Source organism: Silene latifolia, chromosome 7 (assembly GCF_048544455.1).
Source record: "Silene latifolia isolate original U9 population chromosome 7, ASM4854445v1, whole genome shotgun sequence".
In the NCBI taxonomy this organism is placed as follows: domain Eukaryota; kingdom Viridiplantae; phylum Streptophyta; class Magnoliopsida; order Caryophyllales; family Caryophyllaceae; genus Silene; species Silene latifolia.
In genome coordinates, this window is record NC_133532.1 from 8,672,460 (window position 1) to 8,685,068 (window position 12,609).

At 39.6% G+C, this 12,609-nt stretch overlaps 1 protein-coding gene across 3 annotated transcripts; it reads right to left on the reverse strand.

Moving 5' to 3' along the window:
• Positions 1–307: 307 nt before the first annotated feature.
• On the reverse strand, positions 308–8,357 carry LOC141591623 (uncharacterized). Of its 3 annotated transcripts, none has more exons than XR_012520942.1 (3): positions 5,804–8,353; positions 2,099–2,221; positions 308–469 (listed from the first exon to the last, which is right to left on the reverse strand). XR_012520942.1 is itself a non-coding variant. In XM_074412015.1 (3 exons), the coding sequence occupies exons 1-3, from the start codon at positions 6,908–6,910 to the stop codon at positions 385–387; spliced, it is 1,302 nt and encodes a 433-aa protein (XP_074268116.1). In that variant the 5' UTR covers positions 6,911–8,354; the 3' UTR covers positions 308–384. The 3 variants fall into 3 exon arrangements, 1 of the variants encoding a protein (XP_074268116.1); XM_074412015.1 differs by having other exon boundaries at positions 2,099–2,208; positions 5,804–8,354; XR_012520941.1 differs by lacking the exon at positions 308–469 and having other exon boundaries at positions 5,804–8,357.
• Between the last annotated feature and the right edge of the window lie 4,252 nt (positions 8,358–12,609).

Sequence of the window (12,609 nt, forward strand, 5' to 3'; positions counted from 1 at the left end):
TGTTTTCATTAACTAACCATTTTCAAATTTTGATTCTCAAAATTTTAGCTTATTTCGCGAAATACTTTGTATAAAGTGGCTAATTTGGTATAAAAACTCTAGAAAATACCATTATAATTTCTTATGATGATAATTAGTATGTATATATTACTCATCATCACATTGATATTGAAATAGCTATATCTTTTCTTTTCAATTTACTTCTCTTGTTATAAATCTCACACTTATATATGACTATGTCCAATAATTTTTTAAATTAATTGAACTGATATCTTTTATAATTATTTATTATATACATTTCTATGCATGGTTAATTGATCATCTAACAACCCAATAATGTGCAAGTGTGCAACACAAAATGTTTAGATATTACAAACGCAATCCTCAAAGGTAAAGGCTTATAACCAGAGATGAAGTTAAAGACTTAAAGTACAAGCCGACTAGACCTTGATGATCCGAGCAAATTTTTCTGAAAAAAAATATAATACACACTATTTTAAAAAAAATAAAGAAATAACTATAATTCGAAATATATGTAAGATTGATGTTTATTCGGCCCCGGTAGAATTTGTACCAAGCTTCGTCTTTGCTTATAAATAGGGTATAAAATCGATCTTGAGACACCAACCATCAACTTAAAATTTTGGTTGAGATGGTTTTTTGACATGATATCAGAGCATGTGATTAAAAGGTCACGGGTTCAAATCTCACAACCTCCCTATAGTTATTGCATCCACACTAAATCGATTTTAATACTTCAGCCATCAGTTTAAGCTTTTGATTGAGATGATTTCTTGAAAATAACTATATGAAATCTTTGATCTCAATTTTTTTTTCAACAATATCGTATTTTTTTTTTCCAAATTCAAAAGGGAAAATAAATAAATAAATAAATTATAAGCAACGTGATGAAATTGTTACGATCAAATATTGAGATGTTTAAATAAAAGGTAAATTATATCCTACTCCCATGAGTAGGGAGTAGGATACTCTCACCATTTAGTTATTGGAAAACCATAAAATCAAAACTTAAAACCTTTAAAATTTAAATTTGATACATTTGAAAAATATAAAAATTTGTACTACAATTTATAATTTTCGTTCCTCTATAAATAGAGATCACCTTTGATATATTTTGGTGTTTATTTTGATTTTACTCACATATTCACATCAAATAATTGACATATTCATAACAATGAGATATTCACATCACGTAATTAATGTACTCATCAGATATTCATATTACATAACTAGCATATTCACATAGATTAAAAATTATATTCACAAAGTAAAACTCACATACTCACACAACTAATATAGATATTCAAACAATATAACAGACATGTTCACAAATTACTTGTTCATAAGAACAACAAACATTTTATTGAGTTACTCACAGATATTCATTTAACAAAATATACATATTCACACAATTTAACATGTGAATATGTCACTTAAATTTTGTGAATATATATTTAAATATTATAAACGAGTTTCAAAATATAGCAAATATGATCTTTTTTTATTGAGTAAAAATATCATGAACATTAGTGATTTTTTGTTTTTTAAAATTGATAGTTAGATTAAAAATAAAGTCATTTTAAATATATATGCACCTTTTAATAACTACCCCACTAATTACATTACAACTAAAAAAAACTTATGGGAGTACCATGCACCATACTCTTGGGTGCATGGTATAAGAATTGTAAATAAAACGACAATTGGAACACAAAAGTACAACCACATTTATTTTTTTATTTCCGCATAAAATGACAGTTTTTTTGCTTTTTTCACATTCACAGTAACTTATATTTTAAGGAAAAAATTATAAAAAGTTATTAAAGTAAGAGAAGTAAATATAAATATATAAGAAAAAAGTATACGTATTTAAATATCCACGAATTCCCCTTAAAAAAAATCGAATTAATGATAAATATTATGCAGCATGGAAAGCTAAGTTTGATATTGTCTAGATTTTACCGAAGTGTCCATGTTACACGGGGGGGAGGGGGGGGGGGGGGGGGGGAGTGGCGTAAATGCCAAAACAATGTCAGAAATACAAAGTTCGGATAAAAAGTAGGGAGCGCAGTCTCACTCAAAACATCCCATGGAAGGGCTAGTATCGAGAAGAGAAAATCGGGCGATGGAGTCTGTAACACGGTTGGCCGATCTTCTCTCAAAACCCAGCTTCAACCGGGGTGAATCCTGCAAAAGTACCCTACACTCAAGGATAATGTTAGCAAAGGGGCCACAAGGGGCATCATTCCGTAAAATAGAGGAAACGGCGTCCAAACAATCAGATGCAATCAAAACATCAAGCCCAAGATCACTAGACCGTCTAATCCCATCACGAATGGCCAGGAACTCGCAAAGAAACGGGTTGGGGGAAAACAGGCGGGAAGACCAACCCAAGACCCACGTACCAGTCCAATCTCTAGTGACACACCCTAAGCTAGCAGAGGAGGAGGAGGGAGATAAGGCCGCGTCAACATTGGTTTTTAGCCAGTGACGACGTGGAAGGGCCCAGCTAACAGGATAGCAACAGGCATCGGGTGAGGTGGTAGACAAAGGGGCAGCAAGGGAGCGGTCATAAGCAGAGATCCAGGCAAAGGCCTGAGAAAAGACGGAGTTACAGAAGGTGGTCAGGGGCAAGGGGGTGAGCGGAGAAAAAATAAGGTCACATTGTTTAAGACAGATGCGCCAGATAAAAAAGGAGAAGAGAGTGTTCCAATGGGGGCGGCTAGAAGTACAATTATCAAAGATCCAGCGCTTAAGGTCAGTGGTGGTGAAATCAAAGTTAGGGTCTAGGCGAGCCCAGACACTAGAGGCAAAACTACAATCACGGAGAGCGTGAAAAGAGGACTCAGAAAGAGAGGGATTAAGGCAGAGGGTCCAAGATTGGCAGTGGAGGATATTTCTAGAGAAAAGGGAGGCTTTATGAGGGATTTTGTCCCACCAACCAGCCAAAGAAAAACTTTGATACGGGGAGAAGAATGAAGATTCCAAAGCCACATCATATATGTGGCAAAGGGGGACAGAGAGTGGGCGGGGACCGAGAGGGAGTGATAGGCTTCACTGATAGAGAACTTACCTTTAGGGGCAAGAGAGGTGGTGAGAATGTCAGGTCGAGGATAAGAGGGGATGGCAGAGATAAGGAGCGTGATATTATCCGAAAGGACAAAGTCAAGGGAATCAAGGGGCCACCCTCCATCAGAGATAATAGAGCTCACCATGGCCACAGAAGAAGGGAGGGAAATCGGGCCTGAAATGGCGCTTCTCAGGGTGCCCAGGCCGAGCCAATTATCATCCCAAAGACGGATGGAAGAGCCATCCCCAATTGACCAGGAGAGGTGGTTTTTGAGGGTGGCCCACCCGATTCCAACATTTCTCCAGATGTGAGAACCAAAAGAGAAGGACCGGGGGGGGGGGGGTGAAAAGTATTTACTGTGCATAGCTTTGGAACAAAAAGACGATCTATCAAGAAGGAGTTTCCAACTTAGCTTCATGGAGAGGGCGTCATTGAGTGGTTTAGAAGCCTTGAGGCCGAGGCCTCCCAAAGTGAGGGGAAGTGTGACAACGTCCCAGTTGGCAAGATGAAGTTTGTTAATTAGCAGACTCACTGGACCAAAGGAAGTTCCTAGTGACCCTATCAGTGTCATGAAGGATAGAGGAGGGAAGTCGGATGCATTGCATAGTATAGGCAGGGATGGCATTGAGGGTGGATTTGATAAGGCAGATTCCAGCTAGCAAGTTTAGCATGTAAGTTATTAACAATAAAGGTGAGGTCGGATCTCTTAGGCTTTTTTCCCATGAGCGGGAACCCTAAGTAGGTACCGAGGTTGCTATCTCTTTTGATGCCAAGAGCATTTTCGAAAAGAGTAATCTCAGAGAGAGGGGTATTCTTGGAAAATATGATTTTACTCTTAAGGCAATTGATCTTCTGACCAGAGTTAGAGAAGAAGGAGATGATGGTGTCCTGAAGGGCACATAGATTCTTGTCTGAGGTTCTCCCAAAGACAAGAATGTCATCAGCGAAGAGAAGGTGGGAGAAGGAGGCGCCACCTTTCCTAAGAGGGAAGGGGGACCACTCGTTATCGCAGCAAGATTGATGAATGAGGTTAGAGAGGGCCTCCATGCAAATGGTGAAGAGGTAGGGAGAAAGGGGGTCTCCCTGTCTGATTCCCCGTGAGGGGAGGAAACTTTCAAGAGGGGAGCCATTAAGGTTAACATGGGCTGAAGTAGAGGAGATGCGGCTCATAATGAGATCAATGGTTTCGGGATCGATATTGACAGAAAAGAGGCAGGTTCTGATAAAGTCCCACTCAAGTCTATCAAAGGCTTTTTCAAGATCGAGCTTGAGAGCAAACCAGCCCAGCTTACTCTTGGAGAAATGCATTGAATGGAGAATCTCAAAAGCAATGATGTAGTTGGTATCGGTACCTCTTCCGGGGATAAAGCTACCCTGGTTAGGGGAGATAATATTATGCATATGGGGCTTGAGACGGTTGACAATGATTTTTGTGACAATCTTATAAGAAGTGTTGCAGAGGCTAATGGGTCGAAAGTTAGAAATGGCTTGGGGTGAAGTAATTTTGGGAATGAGAGAGATGGCGGTCTTGTTTATGGAAGCAGGGATAGATTTGGAAATGAAGATTTGTTGGATGAATGAGGCGATGTCGGATTTGATGACATACCAACATCTTTTGTAGAAGCCAGCGTGATATCCGTCAGGGCCCGGGGCTTTGTTGGAGCCCAAAGAGAAGAGGGCAAGACGGATCTCATCAACGCAGGGGATCGTATAGGTAGTGATAGGGGAGGATCCCATGTGTGGGTACGAGGGAGGGGGGAGAAGATGAACAGTGTCTTTACTTGTGTTATAGAGATTTTTGAAGAAGTTGGTGATGTGGGAGTTAAGGGCCTCATGACCCGTGATGACCATACCGACGTCATTAGTTAAAGAAAGAATACGGTTAAAGCTCCTACGGAGGACGAAAGATTTCTGGAAAAAGGAAGTATTGCGGTCTCCATTAGTGAGCCAGTATAAGTGAGCTCGGTCCTTCCAGTAAAGGTGCTCAAAGTCGAGGACGCGGTCAAGGTCACGGGTGAGGGAGTAATTGAGATTAAGAAAAAATTCGGAATTTGGATGGTTGCAAAGTTCTCTCTGGACCCCTAAAAGACGAGAGTTAAGGGTCCGTTTCAACTTAGGAAGGGTACCAAAAGTCAAGGCCGCCCAGTCAGTCAAGGTGAGGCTGAGATTATAGTGTTTAGAGGGGACACACTCAGTTAAGGAGGGCCAAATATGAGAGACCAGAGGGAGAAAAGATGGGTCAGACATCCAGAAATTTTCAAACTTAAAAGTTCTAGTCACGGGAGGAGTAGTGAGGGAAGTATTGAGGATGATGGGACAATGATCAGAGGACAGTCTAGTCAGGTGGAGGTTATGGGAATTGGGGTACTGGTCTAGCCATGACTGATTGACCCAAACCCGGTCAAGACGCTCAAGGATGGGATTAACACGGCGTTTATTGGTCCAGGTAAAATTCGGTCCAGAGAACCCAATGTCAGTAAGGTTGCACAAATCCATAGTAGGGTTAAAGAGGTTAACTCTATTTTGTTTTATACCGCGACCCCCAAGCTTTTCAGTACTACTACAAACTTCATTGAAATCCCCAATGCACACCCAGGGGAGATGGATAGTGGCAGAGAGGTTTAAAAGATCAGTCCAGAGGTTGCGTCTAAGTCTGAATTTAGGGCTACCATAAACAACAGTAAGTAAAAAATTGAAGTTAGTCGAGGGTACCTGAACCACCACATTGATGGACTGCTCGCCTTTTTTGATGAGAGGAACCGCAGTCTTCACACCATTCCAGAGAATAATGATACCACCCGTAAATCCCACCGGGTCCAACAACTCAACTGAATCAAAGGGGAGCTTGCGCACGATGGACAAGCAATTAGGAGAACTCACTCTAGTTTCAGAAAGGATCACAATGGAGGGATTGTGGGCATTGATAAGGTAAGATAAATGAGTGCGAAAGGAAGGTCTTGCGATACCTCGACAATTCCAATAAAGAATATTCATACTTGCAGGCATGAGGGGCGCATTAGTTAGCTCGTCTGGAGCTCTCGGACAAACCTCTTCCTCTGCCCCGTCTGGCCCACGGTTTGGGCAAGCACAACTGGGTTGGTGGTTGATCCCGCATAGGGTCAGGGAGATTTTCCTGTGGTCCAGAGCCGGGACTCGCTCCCAGCTGACTTTTACATCCAGCTCCGCCATCAAAGATAAGGTTCTGAAATTCACTATCGAATTGGAGAAGCTTGCTGCAATCACTTTTTTGGAGGTTGAGCTCAATAGAAAGACCCTCCTTAATCGAGGCAAGATGGGAGTAGGGTCAATTAGAAACTGGAGCTCGGGTGGAATGGTTAGGGATGGGTGAAAGGTGTGCCATTCTTTGAGGAACCACTTCAGGAAGCACAAGAGTACCGGCGAAAGGGTTGGGAGGTCGGATAGGTCCGACAGGTGAGCAGGCTCCAGACAGCCAGAGAGGAGGCGGGTGTTGATGCGACAGATGTTTGGGCAGAATAGAGGGGGCTTGTACGGGTTTGCAGGGATGGCTCGGAGGCTGGGGACGGTTACTTGAGGCGAGACGAGGCGACGTTCTAGTGTGAAAGTTATTTCGTTTATGGGGGCTTCTGGGAGAGTGAGAGGTGGGGGTTGGTAATAAACCTCGGGGGTTGCATCTTGGTGGTACAAGATCAGGGTTAGCGGATCTCGGGTCAGGAGCCGAGGGTGGAAGAGGATTGATGGTGGGAGGTAGAAGGACGAGATGAGTAGTTTTAGGAGTATCATATTCTGAAGGGAGGACGGATCTGTGGGTGATTGTGTTTGTGTTTTGGGAGTCGTCATTAAAGTGGGTAAAGGTGATTTGGGAAAGTGGTTTTGTTTTTGTGAGGAGAGAGGAAAGGGAAGAGAAGGGAACAGGTTGGGGGAGAAAGGAAATAAGGGGAGGTAAACTAAAAAGATGATCAAGGTTTAATTTAAATTTTGAAAAGGTGGTGGGGCAAGAGTCAGAGACTAGACAGTCACTAGAAGGGATAAAATGGGGTATTGGGGACGAACCAGAAAAAGAGGAGGAGGGTAAAGTGTGCTTACAGGAAACCTTTAAAGGAACCATGGTCCAAGAGTCAGAGTTTGACAGAGACGAGTCAACTTTCTTTTTGTTAACCTTAGCAGAAATGTCAGCAGGGGGATGTTGTATTGTTGTGGATTGTTGAAAGGTGACATCAGGCTTGTTCGGGGCCACAGATACATTGGAAGAATTGCACACTCCATTGCAGAACCCGTGACACAAGACACAGAACAATTGTTTGTCAGCCAGCTTAATTTCCTGGCAAAAAGATCCCAACCTGATTTTTGAAGGGCCCGGTTTTGATTGATCAAGATGGACGGATATCCTGGCGAATCTGGCATTGTTTCTATTAATTCCATTAGGATCAAATTTAATGAAATGCCCAATAGAATTACTGATAGCTTTGAGGATGTCGGGCCTGTGATACTCGATTGGGAGTTCCAGTAAAATAATCCATGTTGGGATGGAAGTGATCGATGTCGTCGACGGTTGGAAGTTTGGAACCCAAGCTTGGACATGGAGATAGTGATCGACCTTAGAGGAACCAGGGCCCATTCTCTTTAACATGGGTAAGATCAGAATTAGAACCGATTTTACATGAGTAGAACCCTTTACCTAACCCGATCAGGTGGATTTTACTTTTGCAATTCCAAAGAATCTTGATGCTCGAAGCAAGATGGCCGGAATCAATAGACTTCCCAGTTAGTTTGATGACCAGGGTGCTTTCCCATTTAGCATTAATAGAATTAATCACGTTTTGGGGTAGATCAATTGAAGGACCAGGGAGTTTTTGGCAGATTGGTGGTTTATGGGTAAAAATGGGGAAGGCGGTGGATGGGGTTTTGGGGGTTTGATTGAGAAGGGAGTTAGTGAGGGCCGATTTGTAAGAGATCGGTGGTGGGATTGAAGTTTCCGGCAGCTGTGGGTTGATCGGAGAAGGGGAGGGGGTTTTTGATGTCGGTCTGGTACCAACCGGGGTAGGTGGAGGGAGGAGACCATCATGCGGTGCGCCCTTAGAATCAAAGGAGGGGGTGGAGGAGGGAGCCAGAGGGGTGGGCAGAAGGTGGGTGGGAGACGGGAGTCACCAAACCAGGGGAGGACGGTGGTTCAGTGTGTTTAAGGTTCAGGTGGTTCAAAGTTTTTTTTTGGTTTCTCTCATGCCTAACTTTATTTCTCTAGAATATTCTCTCTCTTACATCTTCGTTTCATCACACCATTGAGTGTTTTTACTTGTACTCCGTTTTTTCCGAAGTGTCCATTTCACCTTAGTTAATTCCCAAACTATCACTGTCAAGATTAATTATGCTCCTAAAGTATTAAAAATGGCTAGAATGAGAATTAAAAGTCGATAATGATTAATTCAATAAATATTTTATTAAAAATAGTCATTTACGTAAAAGACTACAAAGGTAAACTGGTAACATATATATAGTAGTGTATACTCGAACGGTCCGGATTCTCTCCATTACCTAAAAAGAAATGGACCTCCATTACTTTTAAACGGTCCGGATTAAATATTGGGACGATCTAATGGTTGTAATTATTTCATAAAAGTAATGTTTAAATGAGTGGAAAGAGAAAATATATTAAAATAAGAGTGTATTAGAGAGGTAATGGAGAGAAAGTAATGGAGAGGATCCAAATTCATACTCGAATAACTCGATGATACATACATGCATAAGTTACTACATCTGCGCAGTTGGCCAGTTACATACAAGTTATCAACCATACAAGCTCTGGATTTTTTTCAGAACAAAATCAAAATATAACAAAGAATTTATAATATTAAATTCCGGTGAATCAAAATATACATACATGCATAATTTAAATTCTTTGTTTAAAAAAAATTGAAATCAAATAATATTACATTGAATGAAAGAATCAATTAAATAATTATAATTATGATCGAACTCATCATAAATTATACTCCGTATATGTTAAGTTTTATTCCGCATAAATACTTCTGAAAGCTAGGTGGAATCACCATCAAAATATTTTGTAATACGATCATTATTATTGTTGTTGATATTATTATCAAGGTATTGTTGGTTTTCTTGAACTTCAAGCAAGCTTTGTAGTATTGCATCCGTTGCACTTGTAAGAAACTGTGACCAATCCCTATGGAATAAAACAAACGTATAAATGTCAAAATTATATTTGTTCATAATATATAAATGTACTTTATGAAAATTACATTTGGCAATTTATGAAGATGCAAGAGATATAGATTGATTTGCTCTTTCATATTGTACGAATTATTTATTTAACATTTTAAAAGTATTTTACTATGCAGCAGCAACAATATCAGAACCTTAATCTAAAATAATTTGGGGTCGGCTGACATAATTTATCATTTAAAAAATTTATGATTAATTGGAGATGATCCAAATTGGTTCATAAGCCATAAGGTATTAGATGACACAAGATGAAATGGACATGTTAATGATTGAATAATATGTATCTAAAATTAGAAAAAAAAAATGCAATCATGCTACATGCCATAGTTTCTACTAATAAATGTATTTTTTTAAGAAATGTGATGAGGGATAATCCCTCCTTCAGTCCTCCATCCCAATCATTTGTTTACTTTAATGATCAGGACGAAGGAAGTAATAATTTACGTAACATTAACAAAATATTAAACTTACCCTGAAGAAGTATCAAAGGTTAATCCAACGGTATACTTAGCCTCATCAAGAGCCCATTGAAATCTCTTAAGTTCTTTATTAGAACAAGTCCCATCATTCTTAACCTTAAGTTCAGACGGTTTTACGTCACAAAAAATTGGAACTATTTTCTTTTTAGTTTCCATCATTAATGCAAGTTCATGCAAACAAAAATATGATTCACAATAACGTTGCGAAAAAACCGCTACCCCGACCCGACTTTTATCGATAGCCCGGTCAATTTTGTCGAATAACCTGTCACCGGGTCTCATACTCTTACTATCCAAAAACGGGTTTAACCCGATACTCAAAAGATGTTGGTAGAGTAACCCGGCTATGGTTCTTTTCGTGTCGATCCCTCTATGGTTGATAAACACTTGGCACGGTTTAATAACCGTAGGTGCGATTATTTGGGCCATGGGTCGGATAATCCGGGTTGCATGTCAATAATGTAGGGCTAAATAGTATATAAAAGATTTATTTTCCGCTATTAAGGTACGTATTCAGAGACAATAATAATAATAATAATAATAATAATAATAATAATAATAATAATAATAATAATGCAATGCTTTTAATGTTTATGTTTGTGTTTTTGGAATATGATGTTTTTTAGGTTGATTGTTGCATGTATTATATAGGAATTAGTAGACTACCAGTGTTATCATGTTTGAAGTATTGAAACCAGCAAACATGTTTGGAATATCGTAACCGTAAAAGAGCCGAAATTTTAGCTCCCTTTTAACACAGTCATGGCAGGAAGCCTTGGTAGGGCAGATAACTAGATTAGTGGTGGGTTAGTTTTGACGTGTAACTAAAATAAGAAATACAATTAGTCTTGCTGAAGACGGGTCGGAGCAATGACGGATAATGTCACTCACAAAACGGAACGGATAGGGGGACAAGGTGGGGGCACCCCATGTGCTTCTCTCTCTCCTCTATTTGGGTCATTTGTGAGGGAAAATGATCTCCGTCACTCCAAAGTGACGAATACGTGCCGTCACAAATGAGATTTTGTGAAATAAGAACACACTGGGCTGGCATGCCACATATTTGTTGTGCTGGGTTCTTCGAATAATCCTGGCGTCTATGAGTCAAGTACATACAGAGTAAATTCATTCTGATTTTCGATATTTTGACAATTAAATGCTTTGAGAGAAAAAAAAATCGGCTATGTACAAGAATGATCCACAGAGTAGACCCGCGTTTGACTCTCAAAGAGATAACTTTTGTTTTATTTTTTTGAGCGTGTGGCCGTGTGGGGGTGCCAAACTGCCAAGAGTGCCAACCACCAAAGTATTTCTTGGCTGAGTTTGAACTGTTGTTCGTTTGTTACCTTCTCTTATCATTATTAGGCCTTTAATTATTTGATACCTATGGGTACCCATGGATATCAAATAATAAAATCAAAAATCATGAAAAAACCTTATGTGGAACATTTTAAATGGATTTTTTTATATTTATTTGATCAAATATTCATTTTCATGATTTTTTAATATAAAAAATAATTATTTTTAATGTTGTATTTTAGATTTTTTTTAATTTTAATTATATTCAACCCATTCCACTCAAAATTGAAACAAACACAAGATATGAGGATTCAAATTCCAAATCTATATCACCATGGTATGATTCCTGATTCCAAACCCATACCCATGCGCGAACTTAACGCGCCATTACATACTTCCTCTGATAACATGCTTCAATCTAATACAAACTACGCTGTTAAGGCTTGAATCCCTTGATTAGGGTTTGATATTATTCACAAATATATAATGTCAGGTACAACTAATTGTAGCTACAATTATGGGATATGTTTACCTAAGTTAGTAAATACAATCACACTAAATTAGGAGAGAATAATGGCTAAAATATTTACACAATATTTACTAGCTAACACGCCCCCGCAGTTGGAGCGGTAGGGGACCAAACACTCAAACTAGAGTAGAACCGTTGAAAGAGATGCTGGGGTAGACCTTTCGTGAAAATATCAGCGTATTGGTACTCGGCTGGCACGTGAAGAACACGGACTTCTCCACTGGGGTATTGCTCGGTTTGCATGAGCTCATTTTAGCTCGACTGATAATATCACGAGCATAGTGTTCTTGCGAGAGAAAAAGACCATCTTTGGAGCGAGTAACTTTAATTCCAAGAAAATGATGAAGGCTACCAAGATCAGTCATTGCAAATTCGCGAGACAACACGTTGATAATGGACCGAATGAGTGCATTACTAGAGGCAGTGAGAATAATGTCATCCACGTAAAGAAGTAAGTAGGCAGTAGCAGTAGCAGTTTTGTAGATGAATAGAGACGGATCACAGCGACTACTAATAAAGCCTTGAGATAAAATGAACGTGGCAAAACGATGATATCATGCCCTTGGTGCCTGTTTTAGACCGTATAAAGATTTGCGAAGCTTACACACATAATGAGGGGCAGATGGATCAACGAAACCGGGTGGTTGATGCATATACACTATTTCTTCCAAGTCACCATGTAAAAAGGCATTTTTAACATCAAGTTGATTGATTGGCCATGACCTGGATATAGCTAAACTAAGAACAGTGCGAATCGTTGTTGGTTTGACAACCGGGCTAAAAGTTTCATCACAATCAATTCCGACCTGTTGTGTCTTACAATTAACAACGAGGCGCGCTTTGTAGCGTTGTAATGTGCCATCTGCATGAAATTTGTGACGATACAACCAAAGACAGCGAATAATAGATGCATCATTAGGTTTAGGGACCAAGTCCCATGTATGATTGTCCTTTAATGCGGTAAATTCGTCGGTCATAGCACGTTTCCAGTT